General features: G+C 29.3%; 2 protein-coding genes across 3 annotated transcripts in view; one reads left to right on the plus strand and one right to left on the minus strand.

Annotated features, from left to right (window-relative positions):
- The window catches only part of LOC136078132 (uncharacterized), a 132,445-nt gene extending 112,859 nt beyond the window's left edge, over positions 1 to 19,586 (minus strand). The window contains exon 1 of the mRNA XM_065793145.1: positions 19,394 to 19,586. The gene's annotated coding sequence lies outside the window, so the exon portion shown is untranslated. The remainder of the gene's footprint in view (positions 1 to 19,393) is intronic.
- LOC136078131 (uncharacterized) lies at positions 12,531 to 14,829 on the plus strand. Of its 2 annotated transcripts, XM_065793142.1 has the most exons (3): positions 12,531 to 12,923; positions 13,068 to 13,289; positions 13,390 to 14,829. In XM_065793142.1, exon 3 carries the CDS (start codon positions 13,611 to 13,613, stop codon positions 14,772 to 14,774), a length of 1,164 nt encoding a protein of 387 aa, XP_065649214.1. In that variant the 5' UTR covers positions 12,531 to 12,923; positions 13,068 to 13,289; positions 13,390 to 13,610; the 3' UTR covers positions 14,775 to 14,829. The 2 variants fall into 2 exon arrangements, with proteins under 2 accessions (XP_065649214.1, XP_065649215.1); XM_065793143.1 differs by having other exon boundaries at positions 13,068 to 14,829.
- Positions 19,587 to 21,140: the final 1,554 nt, after the last annotated feature.

Genomic DNA, 21,140 nt, shown 5'->3' on the forward strand with positions numbered 1-21,140 from the left:
TCTGAAACATCAAGTTGTAAATAGGGGAGAGTGGGGTAATGGCAAACGCGGGGTAACTCCGAACATGGTCAAAACAGCATTGTAGAAAAATAAATTCAACAATTTCTTTTTACCTGCTGAGAAGGGATCCTATTCTCAGTTCCAGACGTGCAGTAATGTAATGAAGTTGCGGATGTTATTTACTATAATTTGATTTTAACTTTTTCTGATAATTTTATGCAACTTTTTTCTTAAGTAACACTCTGGTGTAGCTACTATGGGAATAATACCACTCCTTTTTTTTGTTGTTGTTGCATAATATAATTTTTAGAGTTATTAAAATTAGCATTTTATTCGTTATTACACAACATTGTTTATGATTGCTCTCCAATATGTTCGGAATTACCCCACGTAGGTAGGGTAATTCCGAACACCAATGGTTTTATTTTTGTCATAAATTTTTATTTTATAATAAGATTTTTAAAAAATGCTTTTGAGAGTTTGTGACTGAATAGTTAAACTAATTGATAAGCATTAAATATGATCAATTTTGCATAACTGGTGTCTTTAGTTTTCATCCCTGCTTACGTGTTCGCCATTACCCCACTCTCCCCTATTCAATGAATTTCACAATATGTAGAAAAAATTAATGGAGGAAAAATTTTTTTATTTATTTATCAAATTTTCTTCCTTTACATCGGAATTTTTTTATTTTAACAATTTAGGATTTTCTCCCGACTTCATGTTTTCCTGACTCAGTTTTTTAAGTTTTCTGTCAACCTCTTTTTTGTCCACTCAATCTTTCAAAAATAACTCCACAAAAAAATGCAATCTGGGCTAATTTTCAAGATATTTAAAATGAAACAAGTGACAATTGTTTTTTCTGGAAAGTTGACCAATTCACGGGTTTGACTGGATAATTCTATTGGGTTAATTACAAAAAACTCTATGAATAGACTTTCAAAAAAATAAATATTGCTTAAAGTACTGGATAGTATCAATTATGCCTTTAAATTTGCATCTTTTGATTTTAGCAAATTAGTGTTTAGTGTGCTTAGAGATAGATCAAAGCCTCTTACGGAAGCAAAGAAAAGGAAAAAGTAATTAAAAGAACAACATGTTATAATATGAATTAGTTATCTGCAATGGCTCACGACGAAGCTATGCAAGCTGTGAAAACAAGAAGACTAGACAAAAAAAACAGCCAAAAAAGTTATTTGAGAAAAAGAAACTTGACGTTATTGTTCTCAAAGAACAAAGGTTTTAAAAAAAGAAGAATAAAAACTTAACAAACCCCGGCAACGGTCTAAGAAATATAAATAAACAACAAAGATATCTACTAGTCAAAATATTGAGAACCTTCTTGTCACGAGCTCTAATCTTTATCAGATCAATCGTATTTGTTATTCTTGCGGAAGCCTTTGAGACAAAGCTACAAGCAGCAAATGGGCTGCGTGTAAAAAGTGATCAAACTGGTTGTGTATTCCATTTATTATTAGTTATCACAATACAATTAAATTCGTGTGCAAGGAATGTAAAAAACTTTTATTAGTTTAAATTTTTGTAGCTTGATGTTTTTGGTACTACAATTTTTTCATTTTAGATTTCTAAAAAATTATCAAGATTGTGCAGTACAGCTAGGGTTGCCACCTCCAAATGAATAAAAACTGCAATATTTTTAAAGGCGAAGAATAGCGTGATTATGGTAATGGAAGGATATAAAATAATAATTTTTAAGAAACAAAATTAAGAGGGTTAGTGAACAATTTTTAATCGTTGTAATTGCTACTATTTAAAAACACACCTGTATAAGAGATAAAAAACTGCGTTACTAAATAGTAAAAAAGCACCACAAGCTTTCAATTCGAATAATGGGGGGCGCATTCACTAATAGTGCAACCCACCTGATAGTTGCAGCTAAGATTTCTGCTAGTTAACTGAGGTTAATGGCAGAAACAGACAGTTACACTGAAGATGAGTTATTTTAACTGGAACAAATAATGAAAGACAGGATCTAATAAATAGAAAATGCTCATACCGTACCAACGCATTGTTATACCCTTATATTAAAGTATAAAATCAATCTAGTATTAATTAAATATTTTTACTTAACTCTAGGCTAAAGGTCTACGCTAGTATAAATTTTAAAGTATTTACTATTTTAAATTGAATGCTATTTTTATTTGATATGTACGTTCGGAATTAAGAATATGTGTTCCTTAATCCGAATGAAAACTTCACTATTACAATTTATACAAATTATAACTCATTTTGTTGGCTCTGTAAACATAGTATAGGTATATAGTTCATAAAATACATAAGTATATAGTTCATACAATACTAGTGATTTAATAATGTAATAACTACTTTTTTTCATTATTTTTTTATTGTGGGAATAGTGTTGGGACCTAAACTTTTTTTATTAGGTAGATTTTTTATAAGATTTGAAACCTTCTATTCAGGCTTTAACTATAAAAAAGGAAATATAATTTTGGTTAATTAAACAGTCTGTAAAAATACATCTAGAGGAAACAATTTTAGCTTTCTCTAAATTAGGGGATAACTTATCTATTTTTTTGCTGACTAACTAATAACAATGGACTTGAAAAAAAAGTCTTTGTTTACTGATATTTGCCGGCTGCCGACATAAAAATCCACACTAGCCGACTAATTTTTAAATAAAGTTTTCGTTGGGGAGTCAGGGAGCCCCCTACAACCCCCATCTTCCTTCCTAGGGACATTCGTTCCTGTTGGACTTTTTATACAAAATGATGAATTGAGATCCTAAAACTTAAAATATAACAAAACAAATGGAACTTTGATAACTTCTTTACCATTAAGTATAATAAATATAAACTCAATATAGGCTATACTACATGAAACATTTAATTTTGTTGAAAATTTATTTTTTAAATAATTTTTGTTGTTTAATACTTTAAAATCGATGTATCTTTATTGCGACTAATAAAAATAAAAATTAATATCATCTTATATAACTCATCAGTAATGTAGTATTGTCTTCAGTAATTTAGTATTGTTAGAATCTTGTTATAATAGTTATAATATTGTTAATGTAATTGTTATGACATGAAAAAAAAAAGCGTACATATATGGTCATTGTGTTTGCAGAGAAAAAAAATTTAAAAAAACTTTATTTTAATCTAAGATATCATCAAAAAACTGATGTAGAAGTATATATACATTAGATAAATGACAGATATTGCAGCCTATTCTTTTTTAACATGTGAAAATTAAAAAACGTTCAATTGTTTCAAAACTTATTCAAAAATTAGTCAACAAATTTGGATCTGTAGTGTCGGTAACTTGGGACCTTATTATCAGTAGGTATATTTCGGTAAACGAGGATTTTTTTTAACCGTCGTTTTTGAGTCATTAGTCGGTAAAAAATAGGTACGTTATCCTCCTCCTCCCTTACGACCTTTTAAGATCTCTTCGGGACGGACCCTGATAATAGGCAATGTAACAGAAGATTTTTGAATATCATATGATATTGGTATACTTTTGATTATGATGAGGAATAAATACATGTTTTCGGCGTGGCTGTAGTAATTCAACAACAGTAATGCTGCAATTCAACTTTTAACACAACTTTTTAAAAGAGAATTGTACAGTCAGAAATATTAAAGTTACTTTCAAATCTTGAACCAGCTGCGACAAGTTCTTACAATATTTACTTCATTAAATTTGAAGTTTGTGATGAAAAGGTTAGTAGAAACCTGGTGTGGGTGTGTTTTTTTTTAATTTTCTTCCTTATCGATATTATAAAACTCCTACCTTACCGATGCTATAAAACTTGCCGAGCAGTAGCGTTGAACCACAGAGTTCAAAGGCTAGTAAAAAAGCTTCTAAGGCTAGCGCGTTAACCATTGTGCTACGGCTGCTCAAAATCTGTACTAGTATATTTATTTCAGATCATCTTAAAGTTAACAAGATTAATAAAAAAAACAGAAGTAAATTGTGTTGATCTAGTTTGAATGTTATATAGTTTATCACTATTTCTAAAGATGTTTTTAAAACTTATTTAAACATAAAAATTTTCTCAAATGTTTTACTGCTAGATAATCAGGTTTTCAACTTTCACTGGATTTGATGTTGGTTATTGTGATTATGGGCTTATCTGGTCATGGAGGCATCCACGTATGTTCATACTATGATAGTTAAAAGACTATAAATACAGAAACTATAGGAACGTTCGGAAACCTTGATCCTCATCTATCTGAAGTTCAAGCGGAAAAAAAGACAAAGCATAACTGCATAAAAATACTATTTAAAAAAGGCTTAATCATTTTAATAAAGATTTAGAAGATAGAGTAATAAACAAAATTTCTCCATCATCCTTTTATATAATTATCAGTTTTAATGTTTTCAGTAACCTTGTATTTGTTCTTTGTACAAATTTTAATCAGTTGCTGTCTTATAAATACATCCTCAGACATAGCTATCACGGATGAGGGTTTGATGGAATGAACTATAACAAGGCATAGTATTATCTAAGATACCTAGAGGTTTCATTTCTAAACAGTCGTCCACAAATTCTTTCTATAATTGCATGTTTAAAAGATTGAAAAAGGTATAAAGTTACCTACAAGAGTTTGCAAAAAACTATAAAAACACCTTACCCATAATAGTAGTATTAGTATTAGTATTAAAATGTTGCAACAGGTTTCCCTGTATAACCTATAGGTTATGCAGTCTTATCTACTAAATGAATATACATAAAATTTACTTGGAAGTATAGTATGAAGTATAATGCTGTACTTTAGTATTTTCATTTAGTTATAATCTCGGTACTTATCTAAATTATTTTAAATTTCTGCATCGAGCTTAGTTTTGAAACTGTTTACAAATATAGCGCATTCAACGTCTGACGGCAATGCATTCAATGATTCACTACTCGGTTTGTTAAAAACTGATGCCTTTGCTTTCAATTTTGTTCGTATTCTCTCGTCAATTTTAGTTGATGTCCTCTAGTTTTTATTGGATTTGCCACCTCAACACGAAAAACATGGGGTTCACACCGTGAGACAATGTCTATTTTGTTAACAATTTTATACGCTCGTATTAGATCTTCTCTAATTCGACGTTTTTCTAAAATTAAATTTAGTTGATTCAAACGATCTTTGTATGATAGTCGACGGTATGAAGGTATCAAACGGATAGCTCGTCTTTGTACATTCTCAGTTTAATCAGTATCCATTTTTTACGATAAATTTTTAGCTGCTACAGTGAATTCTAGATAAAAGCGTAGAAACGTTGTGTATGGAATTTTAAGAAGTTGTGGAGTCATGAGGCTGAATGTACGATACAACATGCCTAGAACGCATGTAATTAATAATTAACTATCTTTGTGAATATTATGTAGTTATTTAATTAAATAAAAATTTAGCTCTTTAGAAATAACTAACTATATAAAATTTTTCAAAAGACTTATCTTTTACCAGCAAATAATCAAGAAGCAAACAACGTAGCATTGTAAGGTAAAATAAAAATTTCTTGGAGAAAAGTTATCTTAAAAATATTCAAAAGTATTTTTCTCCTTTCTCCTTCTGCCTAAAAATGCATCTCTACATTTAAAAAAGTTTTAGTTTTTAACTTTGAAATAAATATCTAAATGATGGCATACTTTTATTTTATTGGATGAAATACGACTTCCGGGTTGATTTATGACACTGTGTGATGTGATTTTAAAAAAAACTTTTTTTTATAAATTGAAAAAAAATTAATCAAACGATTGGCTGATGGGTCATTCCACTTCAAGTGGTCCAGAGGTCCCCGCACTACCATCTCCGATTTTATTATAATTTTGGCAGTATGTTGTTAAACATGTTTTATGAACATTGCCAATATTTCAGATCAAAATAATTATTATTTCGGATTTTGTGGTACTTTTTGTAAAGCTTACCAAAACTTCAATATCTGTCAGTAGCTAAAATTTGTATATTTGGGGTCCTATATTTTTGCAATGAAAGGGTAATATATTTTAAAAATGTGGTTTCTTAGTAAACCAAAGGTGCAGATCACAAATAATTTATCACAAATTTCATATTATGCCTACATTTTAGTCTATAGTTTGCCAAATATCGTCACAAACGCAACACTATAAATATTTTTTATTTATTTGTAGGGTCATATCTCTAAAACTAAAGGTTTTTGAATATTGCTATTTTGTCTAAAGGTTCTACATACTATCATAATAATATGGATTAAAAATTTGCTGTTTTAAAAATTTCTCTGCTGAGTTATTCTGAAAGCAATATGGCAAAAAAAGTGAAAAACCCTAAAATAACGTGTGTTTGAACCCCTAAAACTTGATGTGGGCAAGTTATTATTTTTTTTTAACTGTATTATTGGAAAGACTTTATTTCAAAATTTTAGAAACAATAAAAACTGTCTTGGAGAGATCTTTCTTATGAATGAAAAAAACTTGGTCAATATATAAATTTTTTGAATTTTACAATTTCGTCCTAAACATAAAGATTTTACATCATCATTACTGCATCAAAATCAAAGCTTATTGTGCCAAAAATCAAAATATTTTAATATTTAACGCATCAGGGTGTTTTTTGAATCCCTGACCTCTCTAGCCATCTGAGTGTGATGCATAATAGCATGCTTAGATAGTGCTGTAGTTATATTATTGCTAGGAAAACCCACGGTAAAAAAAGTTCATAAAATTAACGGTTGGATCAAAACTGTCAATTACAAAATAGTTGGGTAAATCTAATCCAGAAAGAGGCAAAATATAAATTATAATATTTTCTAATGTATTTTAAAACAATTTTGTATCATTTAAGAAACTCTTCAAGGTATTGGAAGTGTGCACTTTAAGAAAATATTAATATGGAACATGAGTTGACAATACGCTAAACCTATTAAATTAAATGTTGAAGCTTTTAGTAGAAACGCTAATCTTGCAACAGCCCGATTAGCAATTGATTTTATGTTAAGAAAATTAAAAGAATCTAATGGTACTTTAAGTAGAGAGCTATTAATGACAATAAAAACTAATATATAGCCATTAAATTTAAGATTTAGAAGAGCTATTTTAATATCTCGAAAATGGTACTACGTCAAGGAAAAGAAAAAAACTTACAACAGATTTATTGAAGAGATTATCTTATTATCTATAAAATACTGCGGATAAATGCATGTTATTGGCAATTTAAAATATTAGAGAAGTTGAAGCAACTGACTATAGGCACCAACCAAAAAGGAGCGCTTGTTTTTTTGTTATATATGTATTTTTTTAAATTTTATTACGAAATTTTAGGCGACGATTATTCATATGCCTAAGAGCACCATCAATCCAACACGTCATAAATGCGGTCCTGGTTATAGATGCAAAATCTAGTTAAACAATACAGCTTTTACAACACATTTTTTGCAACAAAAAACTAAAAAGCAAATATTTTTATGTTAATATATTGTTTCTTATCTACAAAAAAAAATTTGTGATAGAAAAAATTCAGTTGTACGAAACTATAATCAACTTGATTCCAAATTACATATTTAAAATAGCTTCAAATTTGGAATTAATGTCTGAAACAACAATTGACGGTAAATTGTAATATCGACCTGTTGCAGAACTGATTGGATTTGGAATGACTGCAATAACATGCTGCTCAGGAACCCAACAATTGTCTTTGGTGCTAGGCCAGTAAAATGACTGAGCCATACCATGAGGATGCATAAAATCAATGAAAACATCTTCCTGTTCTTCTGAAATTTCACAAACATGTCCAATCCACCAATGTACATCGTAAATACATGCAACAAAATTTCTAGGACTAGGATCAGACAGTGAAACTAATTTGGTTGAGTTGTTGTTGTAACTCTCATTAACGTTTGCAATAAAATATGTATTGTCATTTGAAATACGACTGACACAAACCTGATTTTCATTTACAGGTACAAATTTGTGATTATCGCGAGTACCTGCAACTGTGTTTCCAGTACTAAATCGTTTCTCTTGATTGTCTTTAATATTGTCTACTTCATCACTATCAACCTTAACAAAAATCATATAAATTTAAGGGTGTTAAAATTTGATTATCAATTGGCCGTTGAAGACTGGCACGTGCTGTTAAACGCCTCACAGTTTTTCCAATTCCATCACAGGGAGATTTTCCATGACTAGTTACAAAGAAATTGCATTCTGCTCTAATACCATAGTCAGTATAATGGTGACATAAATTCATAAAATTTTTGAAGTTTTTGTACTGTGCAGCTGAACCGTCACTGAAATAATGAATAAGTTCAAAAGATAAAAATGTTTTAAGTTCAGATAATAATTTACTAAGAAATACACGAACAGAAAAAGTATCGTGATGCATGCAATTACTGATAACACAATAACATTTATTTCTAAGTATGTCATTAAGTTTGTAGTAAACAACAAAAGGATGCAAAGTTGTTTGGCTGTTTTCCCAGTAAAACCCTTGAACAGCATCTTGCACAACAAATGAATAGTTTTCAGAAAAATCCATCAAAATGATCAACTCATTTGATTTCATTTCATTTTTCAATAATTGCAAATAGTTGTTTTGGTTTTTGGCAATAAAATGATGCTTAGATAAAATAGATACTTTTGGATTTAAATCATCTATGAAGTTGTCTATTGGTAATTGCAAAGATTCTAAAGTTTCACGATTTACTTTTATCCATTGCTTGAATGTTATAGTTTCATCAGATTCAAAGTCTTTAAATTGCTCTTCAAGATAAGCCTTTAACATTTCATTCCCTGAACATTTATCGCAACGATGAAGCATACATTCTTTAGATTCAATATCACAAACTACTTTTTCAATTAGACATTTATAGTCTACCGTAACTGGGCTACTTGCAAGCATTAATTTTATATTCTGGTGAATAGTACATACACAAATACGATGGGTACCTGAAGATCTAACAGTTATACACCATTTTGGACGTAACTCGCAGAATTTAGAAAATCCGACTTCAGCTCCATTTTTTTTTTTACACTCCAAAAAAAGTTCCTTTAAATTAACTAACAGTAATTTTTTTTGCATATGCACTTTTTTTGCACCAATGCGTACAGATACAAAATCCTTTTTCCCTGGACATGTTCTGCTAAAAGCTTCGCGTTCATAAAATTTCAAAATTTTTTCTTTAACATGTTCTGGCAATTTCTTTGCTGCATTTCTTTCTGGAAGTGCTAAGATTCCACTTTTTGCTTTTAACTTTTTTGCTGCTTTAGCCATTCTGTCTGATACTTTAAACTCACTACATATTTTTACACTTGACCAACTGTGTGGTATAAGAGTTGAAATTTGAACTTTTTCACGGGGATTACTGATTGCAGATATTTTATCTTTCAATTCTAATATCAAATCTGACCAGTCAATGCAATTCTCACACTCTACACTTGCACTGCTTAGTGGTAGGACACTATTATCTGGTGATAAATCACTAACAACAGCTATTTTTTCTGCACCTGTTATTTGCACTTTTGAAATTTTGCTTTTTACATAACTAGCATGATCTCTCTTACTAAGACGTTTTCTTAAAGGTGAAATTCCAAGCTCAGAAAGGCTAGTATTAATAGTGTCAGTTGAACAAAATATATCATCTATGTCATCAATATTGTCAATTTTTTCACTTGAAGAGCTTATGGTTGAATAAGCTTTGCGGCAATTTGGACACAATTTTTGACCTGGATAAATAACTTTATTTGTTAAATTCGAAAGACAGTCTGCAGTCTCTTGGTCAATACATCTCAAGCCTTTAACTGAGCAACGATTGGCCATACCAAAAGGGTTTAAACAATGGCGCTGTAAATGCGTGTATTTACCAACAGCAGTGATTTGTGGTGGAAACAAATTAAAGTAATATTTTTAATTAAATTATAAGTTCGCCTCACAATCAAACTCTGTTCCTCGTTCGAAAGTTTGGAGCAAAAGTCAATAAAACCCTTTTTTCGAGAATAAGTACTTAAATGACATAAACTTCCATCAAATTTTCCAATACAACAAGTAGTTAAGTTTTGTTCAACAGACATGTCAGGATTAATTTAAAATAACTCTTATTATAACATCTATTCTAATTTTCGTCTTCGAATATTAGATGTTTGTGATAAACTTAAATATTTGAAATTAATTTAGAGATTTGTCCGTAGAATAAAAATATACTTACTTACTAAAATTACCTCTACATGGCAATAGTTAATATACGGACCTTAATATCGTTTTTAAAATATCAAAGACTTTGTAGACCTAACTTAGCTTATAAAAACTAGATTTTTTTCGTTCATAAGAAAGATCTCTCCAAGACAGTTTTTATTGTTTCTAAAATTTTGAAATAAAGTCTTTCTAATAATACAATTAAAAAAACAAAAATAATTTGCCCACATCAAGTTTTAGGGGTTCAAGCACACGTTATTTTAGGGTTTTTCACTTTTTTCGCCATATTCCTTTAAGAATAACTCAGCAGAGAAATTTTTAAAATAGCAAATTTTTAATCCATATTATTATGATAGTATGTAGAACCTTTAGACAAAATAGCAATATTCAAAAACCTTTAGTTTTAGAGATATGACCCTACAAATAAATAAAAAATATTTATAGTATTGCGTTTGTGACGATATTTGGCAAACCATAGACTAAAATGTAGGCATAATATGAAACTTGTGATAAATTGTTTGTGATCTGCACCTTTGGTTTACTAAGAAACCACGTTTTTTTTTAAAGATATATACATTTTTTAAGATATATTACCCTTTCATTGCAAAAATATAGGGCCCCAAATATACGAATTTTAGCTACTGACTGAAGTTGAAGTTTGGGTAAGCTTTACAAAAAGTACCACAAAATCCGAAATAATAAACATTTTGATTTGAAATTTTGGTAATCTTCATGAAACATGTTTAACAACATACTGACAAAATTTTATCAAAATCTGAGATGGTAGTGCGGGGATTATTTCGGAAATTGGACCGTTTGGCATGGAATGACCCTGATACATTATTGTCCATAATTATTCGAATGGTCGTATTTTTCTATACAAAGTATCATAGTTTTCTTACTATTGATAGAAAAACTGAAAACAAAATCTACCTAAATTTTAAGTAACTCCCTTTTTATTAAGTTTACAAAAAATTTAATGAAAAGTCCAATTAGATTAGTTTATAATTTACTTGTCTTTTAATCACCCTTAGCGACAATAACCGCTAAACATATTCTTGACGTTCTACTTAACGACTTATCTAATTCGTCGAAATCAATTTTATGCCATTAACTATAAAATTTTTATCACATCTTATGCATTAGTTTTTGATATTACTTTTAATTCCTCCCATAAAAATCCTATAGGAGAGAGACTTTGTGAATAGGAAGGCTAAATCATTTTATTTAATATTTAATCGTTCACGAACTCAGTTAAATAACTTGAACAATATTTTGAAAAATATATTTTAGATTTAAGCTTCAAGTCATTTTCTTCTGAAAAAATGAATAGCTTCTCATTTACCCATCTTTCCGAAAGTGTAGCATAATTTTTTAAGTGTACAAGTAAACTACTTTTGTCATTACTCCCTCTATTTTCACCTGTGGCGTTCTAACCAAAACAGCCCCACACCTAAACATTACATCCACCATGTTTTACTGTCAATAGTACACACTATTTTATCAGAAATTTAACGATTATTTTATCCAAACAAATATTCTTATCTTGAAACTAAAGATTTTAAACTTCGACATGTCGGTCCGCGTTTACAGTCATTGATGGTCCATTTTTTTTTTGTAGTTTTGCCCACTTTAGCATTTTTATTATCTTTATGATCTTTATTAAAGCATTTTAGCCAAAATACTTTTAAATTATCTAATAGTGCAAAAATAAACATAAAAAATAGCATTTTTAAATAAAGTTAATGCCATTCGAATAGTTATGAACGGTAGTGTATATGATTTTATAATAAAATCAGAGCTGTTTCAGTATTGTTGTCATTTCATTATCGCTGTTTTTTTAGTCAGCAACGCGATTTGTTTAAATTAACGTTTTATTTGAAACAGTCATTTTCAAAAGATTTTGTTGCATAACAAAAAAGCATAGCACATAAAAACGTTATAAAATTTACATTTAGTTTAACTTAGTATTTATTAAATTATTGAAAATATATTGCGTCATCAACGTATTTTAAGGTGGTTTACCAGGAAATAAAGTTTATATTTTTCAAATTTTTCAAGTTTTACAGTTTAGATTGTTTTAAGATAATTAATTATCCCTGAATTCGTTTCTGAAATTTGTTTTTCAGAAAAATAAACACAAAAGGTTTATTTTAAGATTTAAACGAGGTGGTTAAAATAATTTTCCATAGCAACGGCCCCTATCAACACACTTTTCTTTCTTGTTTTGGACTAATTTTTGTATACTTGGCATACTTTTCAAAACATTGATTTTTAGTGTGATGGTTAAGTCTGTTCTTTACCGTAGATTAAAAAAAAATAAACAAACTACATTTGAAGAGCTTATTTTCAAAACGCGGTAAGCGCCAATTTCGAAAAAACTGCGTTAAGTGGATAATTTTGAAGAGAAAGTTAGATACTTTTAAGTCATGTTTGTAACTAATTAATTAGGTTTAATTTTTTTTTTTAATTTAGGCTCTAAAAATTATTTATTTTCAAAACGCTGTATAATTTTTTTAGTTTATTTTCAATGTGCTGTATATTTTTTTGACCAATCCGTGCTTATATAAAGTTAACTCTACGCAAGCGCAATAGTCTTATTTAAATAATAATAATAAAGATGGCTGATATGGATGGTTTAGATGAAAGCGTTTTGTCAACGTTAAAATCACGAAAAAAAACAAAAAACAATGCTCTGCAAGAGAGAAAAATAAGTTATTTAGACATTCAAGCGGAGGAAAAATTCCTACTATATCATGTAATCATGTTTCAGGTTACTGCAAAGTGAGTTTTTTTAATTTAATGATCTTCGTATGTTGAAATTATAATTTAGTTATGAGTTTAAAGTTTTATTATACACAATGTAAGATTACTTGGTATAATTTGTGTTTATGGCAAAATAATTATTTATTAATTGACTTATTTCAGGCTCGAGATATAACAAAGGATAATTTGCTAAAACATCATACAGAATTCTATAGTATTGCAAATAGAGATGCTACTATACTGTCAATGCTTAATATAATCAGTGTTAAAAGAGTCAGAGTGAAATATAATAATCGAATAAAGTTAAGAAATATAATTATTGAGTACTTTACTGCGAGGGAATTAAAGTACGAGTTTGCCAAGCTTCATTTTGTTCAGTATTGTGTAAGTATAAAATTACTTTACTTTTAATTCAGAAATAGAATGTATATTTTGTTAAAAAAAATTAATGAGTAAAAGTTAATATTTTATTAATTTATTCCAGCCATAAAACCTGATAGAGTTTTAAGAATTGCAAGACACTGGTATGAACTTGGAACAACCAGACCTGAAAATAGAGGAGGAGACAGGAAGAAAATAGCTTTTTCTGAAAAGAAAGAAGTTATCAAAAACCATATTCAGTCTTTTAATTGCAGAGCAAGTCATTATGGAAGAAAAGGTGCTCCAGGACGTAAATATTTGCCCTCTGATTTAAATGTAAAGCGGATGTACGAACTTTTTTTGGATAAAAACAATGCTTATACTGTAGCTACTGTAGGCTACCATTATTATTATGGGGTATTTATGAATCATTTCAATTTAGCTTTTGGATACCCAGCAACAGATACATGCTCTACATGTCAAACATATAAGTTGGCTATGAAAAACCAAAATATTACTGATAACCAAAAAAAATTAAAAACTGCTCTTTTCATTCTTCATCGAAGGAAAGCCAGAAAATTTTATAGTCTTCTCAATGATATTCATCCCAATGAGATCACTATCTGTTTTGACATGATGGAGAACCTTGTACTACCAAAATTATCAATCGGAGAAGCCTACTATTCTAGACAGCTTTATTTTTATGTCCTTGGTGTTGTTATTCATAAAGGTGATAAGTCTCAGTCTGTTAACGATATATATTTTTTTACTTGGATGGAGTGTGAAAATAGGAAAGATTCAAATATGATCTGTTCAGCTATAGAACATCTACTTAAGAATGTTTTAAAAGATAAATGTTTCAACGCCTCGTCACTTCGATTGTTTTCTGATGCATGCTATGGCCAGAACAAAAACATAAATATGACATGTATGCTTCTAGCTCTAAGAAAACAATATTTTAATAAACTGCAGATTACACATACTTTTCCAGAACAAGGTCACTCATATCTGCCAGCTGATTGCGTGTTTGGTCGAGTTCAGCTAGATATTAAAAAAAGAGACCAAATTTTTGAGCCTAATGAATACATAAACATACTTAGCCGGCATGGAAAAGTCATGGTTTACGGGCAGAATTGGTCAGCACATGACTTCAAATCAGAAGTCAAAAAGTATGTCATGAGCAAAAAAACATTTAAAATCAGTGAAGCAAAAAAACTTCTTATAAATTCAGACAAGCTCAAAGTAGTTGCATTTAGTTACCATTCTGAGCCAAAATCACACAGTATCCTTAAAAAACGGAAGAAATGGGAGACATTTAGACCGCAATGTTTGGAATTAAATAACTGTGTTAAACTTGCTAAGAAAGACGATGTTTTTCGTCTTCTCGGTCTTGTAGGAGCAGAAGGCAGAATACTTAGTATGTATAAAACACTACTCTGTAATGCCACTGAAGATAATGCTAGCCTTAGTGAAGAAGATAGTTCATTATTTGATTTAAATGTTTTTTAGCTGTGAATTTTGTAAACATGTTTAATTTAAGATACAAATATTTAAAAAAAATTTCCAACATAACATGATTAATTTTGTTGTTTTTTTTATTAACGTTATTGAATACAAGATAAAATACTCATTAACACCTTATATATTTTTATAGTTGCACTTGTGAGTTGTTTAAAAAAAGTTGCTGATTTATATTAAAGGAGAACAAAATTTTAAGGTAGATCTTAGAATGCATAATAAAATAATATTATGTTTCATTAATAGATATATTTTATTAATGAAATGGATATAAAGCGTTTTGTTAATAAATAATACTTGGATATACAGCGTTTTGAAACAAAACAAAAATAACCACTGAAAATATACATCGATTTCATACCGCTCGATTTCAGTAGACATTATAGTCTTATTAATAAAGTACATGTTTAACTAAATCAATAATAACTTATTCCAAAATACTTAATTTCTTTATGCAGGAGAAAAGTTCGATTTACTCAAAACCCAAAAAATGGATTTACAGTGTTTTGAAAATGAGCTCTTCATTTACTTTCAGTGTTATATAAGAGATGAATTAATGACAAAACTTTATATTTATGTTTACCTTTACTAATGAAGTTGTTTATGGATTTTATTTCTTTTATTATTTAAATATAGCTAATATAAAAAGTAATGGGAAATAAAAAAAATCATTTAAGAAAAGTGAAGAGGACATTCGCTGGGAACAAGTTCCAAAAAGCAAGTAAAACCGAAATATTAACAACAACTTTACTAAAAAAATCATGTAGTGCTAAAAAGCTTAGCAAATTTAAATTGAATGAAAAACAGTGTTAAGATGATTTTAATTTAATTATGTATTTTCCTATTCTCAAAGAAATATTAATGCAAGTTGGTAGCTGCCCAGATTGTCAAAATGGAGTAACCATACAAAATGATGATTCAAAGAGAATGGGATTTTCACACAGTTTGAAAATCAAATGCACATCATGTTCATATGAATGGTGCACTTTTACAAGTAATACTGCGGACAAAAGCACACAAAGTAAAGGCAGGAGTGCATTTGATATTAACTTAAGAATGATTATTGCTTTTCGTGAGATTGGTCAAGGGCATAAACCTATGAGTCGTTTCGCTTATATTACAAATATGAGTTGCATGAATGTAAATGCTTTTTAACATAATCATAAATTGATTCAAGCTGCTTATGATTCTGCTGCTAAAAATTGTATGAAGTTTGCTGCAAATGAAATTAAAGCAAATGCTGTTGAAAAATCCACTACCGGTGTTCCATTAATCCAGGTTTCTCTTGATGATATTTGGCAGAAACGAGGACATTCTTTTCTTAATGGTGTAGTTACTGCTATAAGTAGCGGTCGATGTGTTGATACAGATGTATTAAGCCAGTATTGCAGAGGGTGTCAAATTTGGTTCAACAGAAAACAACATTCTAAATATGAAAACTGGAAAACAAATCACAATTGTTCTTTAAACCACACAAGTTTGTGTCAAGGGCAATGGAAAGGATTGGTGCACTTAATATCTTTCAACGCTCATTGGAATTGTATGGACTCATATATAAGTACTATCTTGGAGATGGGGACTCCTCTTTTTTTAATTATGTATTAGCAAGTGATCCTTACGCTGAGTATGATATCAAACCAGAAAAGTTAGAGTGCATTGGACACATTCAGAAAAGAATTGGAACCCATCTCCGTAATCGTTGTAAAGAGAAACATGGAGGGCTAAAAATTGCAAATTAAATGATACACAAAAGATATACCAAATGAAAAAGAACATTAGAGCAGTACTTTTTCACTGTACCAATTTCAACAGTCAATCACAAAGCAATGTTTTATGTCCTGTAGGACCTGAAAGTTGGTGTAAGTGGAAAAAATCAGAAAATGACCAGGGAAATGACAATTATAAACCAAAAGTTAATCTACCTATATAGGTTCATGATATTAGATTAAGTGATTTCAATGATTTAAGTGATGACCAATTATTGAAAAAGTGTGTCCATGGAGAAACACAAAATTGCAATGAAGGGATCAATAATGTAATTTGGTCTAGGTGTCCCAAAAATGTGTTTGTGAAGAAAGCTACCCTTGAAATTGGAGTGAATTCAGCTATATTGAGTTTTAATGAAGGAACATCTGGTCTTAAACGTGTTTTTGAGTATCTAAATATACCACACAGTGGTAAGACTGTAACCGGTTCATTGAAAAAGGACAAGCGTTGTGTTAGTAATATGGAGGGAAAAGAAAAAACTTTTATTAAAAAAGAAGAATTCAATTAAGGGGATTATCTAAAGGCTGGTTTGATAAAGAACAAGAACTTGAAGCTAAAAAATTGTATGCTTTTGGAAGTTTTTAGACTGTTTTTTATCTTTATATTTTTAGAATGCTGTTTTCTCAATACGTCATTTTTTGCTATTTACCTTTACGTGGAACAAGATATTTCCAGATCGGCTTAAGATATGGAGCTGAAATTTTCAGCATTTGCAGTTATAACTTAGATCTGGAGACTGAACTATCTATTTACAGTGTTATTACTCATTGTTCATGATTTTTTCATGTAGACCCCCTGAAAAGTGGTATAAGTTATAGCAAATTTTAATAATTGGCCTTTCTACTTGTGCAATGAACTTCATTTATGTTCAGGAACTAGATAATATAAGCAAGATTATTTGTGCAAAATTTCGAAAGAAAAAGATAATTTATCTTTGAGTTTTCTTGTTTCATCCATGTGTACAGTTTAATGTCTTTTTCGGCTAAAATTTGAAGTTTTTTATAAAAAATTTCAGAAATCCAAATTTTTTTTCATAACTAGTAACTAAATTTCGCTATTGGAACTATTTTATTTAATATTCTGAAAAAAAAATTCAATTTGACAAAAAAATTTATTTTCTAGTAAACCACCTTAACGTATTTGCGTCATTAAAGTAGTTTCGCCCTCATTTTGTTTTTCATATTATACGAGTAACTTTTATCGTAATATGTGGTGACACTAATTACCCGGGGTGACTTTAGGCCGTTGCAAAAAAACATTTAGAGAGCCATAAATCCTAAACTTTATTAGTTTTAGATATTTTAATTATGCATAATTCAAAATTAAGATATAGGCAATTATTTAGTAGCTTCCCACAGTGCACATAAAATTTTCTGTGGTACAGACATTATTTCAAGATGGCTGTCTGACATTTGCTTTTTTTCATATTTTTGAAAACCTTCACACAGTGCACAGAAAATTTTAGGTATTTTAATTATGCATAATTCAAAACTAAGATAAAGGCAACTATTTAGTAGCTTCACACAATGCACAGAAAATTTTCTGTGGTACAGACATTATTTCAAGATGGCTGTCTGACATTTGATTTTTTTCACATTTTTGAAAACCTGCAATATTCTAAGAATTTGTAATTATTTAAATTATTGTTTTTATTTATTCTAACCTTACTTAACAAAGGAAAACTACTGAGACGAAAGTTTTGGCCACTTTTTTTTTAGTATAGGGGTGCCCATTGTCACCCCGTATAATGAAAACAAAGACGGGTTGACTATGGACAGATTGAAAACTTTTCATTTATCATGATTAATTATATATAGGAAACTTTTATTCAGTGCATTATTCATTATTTTTTAATAGTAATAGTGCAACATTTTCTTGCTCTGTCTGACTGGGAATTACCATTTCACACCATAGATCTACGTATGACAGTGAAACGTAACCTGGATTAAGAGGGGAAAAATGAACCAAAGTTTATTAATAAGTTACCTGGGGAGGATTGGATTTACAGCTTCATGCGATGGCAAAATAAAATCTATAGAAAACAGACAATGCCAGGACATTAGCAAGAAGAGATCTAATATTAGTAAGGCCACTTTTGAACACTATTTTACACATTTGCGAGTTATCATTTTTAATGTGTCACCTAACAATATAGCATTTTATTTGATAGTTACTACATTAGCGTTTTTGTCTCCTTTTCTTCTTAAAATGGTACTTTAATTAAAGTTTCTAATTAACATTTGCACTGTTTATCATCTTTACATGCATGTTTTTTTGGCTATTAAAATTTAATCAAATAACTGTAAATACCTTCTGTCTTATGTGTTTTACTGTTAATTTAAAGGGTTTCCTGTAAGTTCTACATATGTGCAATGACAAAAATGTTGTCTAATCCTGCATCAAACAATACTCATCACTTAGGTATAACATAAACAGTTGATTCATTGTGACCAATGTCAAACCTTTGAGGGACGAGAATTGGTTAAAATGGTGAAAATCAAAAGTGGCGAAAGTCACCCGAGCCGGGTTGACTCTGGCCACCCTATAGATATCTCTATAGCAAAAAAAAAAATACATGAAGTATGAAAAACATTCATATTTGTGTCTTAAGGCCTGGCTAGCCCTCATGATATACCATTATTTTTAGGTTTATAAAGTGATATCTATTTAAGTTATATAGAAAAAATGTTTGGGAGTGAACCAAAGTCCACTTCCATATATTACTGTAATAATATTTGATTTTAATAAAAATTGATTCATTGAAATTAAAAGTTTGTCTGAGCAAAATTTTTTTGTAAACTTGCCTAAAAAATTATATTTTGATTAGGTATTTAAAATTTTACCTCAAGCAGGGCGTAGAGATTAACAGGGTTACCATGGCGTATTGGTTTCTAAACTTTTAAATATGAAACAAACTCCAACCTTTAGTACGTTTACGTTTTCACAAAAGACTTTTACGTTTTCACAAAAATGTTTTGACGTGATTGAAGCATTTTATCAACGAAAACTCCAAAACATTAAAAATCCAATATCTTTCTAAAAAAAAAAAGAAAAGAAAAGGTAAATGTACTGTTTTTATTTGGTGACTTATTTTATTTTGTATTTTTGACGCTATACTTAATGTCTTAACCAAAATTACAGAAGAACACAACTGAGGAAAAAAGCAGAAAGCAACTAAGGAAAAAAGACAATAAAACAAAATTTCCTTTTATGTTAATTCAAGGTTAGAACTAGGAGTATTATAGTGTATTACTTAAATTCTCAAGTACATAAAAAAAATGCGAGTTAAAACTTAAACTAAATAACTTTGATTGTTTTTTTGTGTAACTAGCGAGGCGCCTCTTGTTTTCAACTGAAGAAAAATGCTCAACCACACAACTTCAACAAAAAGGGTATCAATCGGCTATTTTGTTTCTCCAGATGATTGATGACGATCCTTTCGATGAACCATTTACTTAACATTGCTTTTTATTGTCTTAGAAGCAAAAAAGCTGAAAGTTGAAACCCCATTTATAACTTTTGACTAACCACTTTGGTTAAAAGCATTTAATATCGTTTATGTAAAAGCATTCCCTACTGTTTACATTCTTGTTCGCTTCCATACATTTATGAATTTTATTGAAAGCATTGGTACGCTCATAAACGAAGCAGGTCTTGAAGATTTTATTGCCGTGGAATATGCAGAAAATTACAACAGCAAAATGATGTTAGGTAAATCTATCGCAAGAGAAAAAGGTCATGCATTTCATTAGCAATAACGTCATTACTAAAGGAAGAAATAAAACAAGAAAGTGAAGAGGAGTTGAAAAATGTGCATCAAATTTACACGGTAACCGTAGAAAACTTGTTTAATGAATTGGTAACATATGACAGCATAAAAAAAACAACTAGGAATGTATTTTTTAAATAACTAATTAACCTTTCATTTTGAGTTTTTTGTGTAATGTAAAAGGTTGTTCAGCATAAAAAATGATTTAAAACGGTATATAATAAGATTATGTTTAAAAATATTTTTGACAATTTGGCGCCATTTTGAAATAAGACCCAGCAAAGGGTGTTTTCCTGTCGGAACTCGTGGGGCATTTTTTAGGTGATATACCTTAAATAAACACTGATCAAAATTTCAACCTATAAAAATTTTTCCCCAAAATAATCAAAATCGATTGGATTTTATAATAATAAATAAAAATAAGCTAAAGTCGAATTTTCGACTTTAGCTTATTTTTATTTATTTGATGAGGTTTTAAAAAAATTTTTTTAACGAAATTGGTTAAGAAAGAAATATTCCAGAAAATTTAAATCAAAAAAACTGAAAAAGCTTTTTCTTTTACCTAAATCAGAATTAAAACTCATGCATTGATTCAGAATTGCAATTCATGCATTAGCTCATAATCTCATTTTTTCAAAAGAAAAAAAAAAAAAGAAAAAAATTGCTATTACAAAAGTTATTGATGAAAAATCTTAAATAACTGTTTTCGATGGTGAACAAAATGTATTGTCATACTTTATTTAAATCTTTTTTTTTTTATTATTGATTATCAATTATAATATTCATTACCTTATTATTTTTTTTTACAAATTGTTATTCAG

This window comes from Hydra vulgaris, chromosome 03 (genome assembly GCF_038396675.1).
Source record: "Hydra vulgaris chromosome 03, alternate assembly HydraT2T_AEP".
NCBI classification, from domain to species: Eukaryota; Metazoa; Cnidaria; class Hydrozoa; order Anthoathecata; family Hydridae; genus Hydra; species Hydra vulgaris.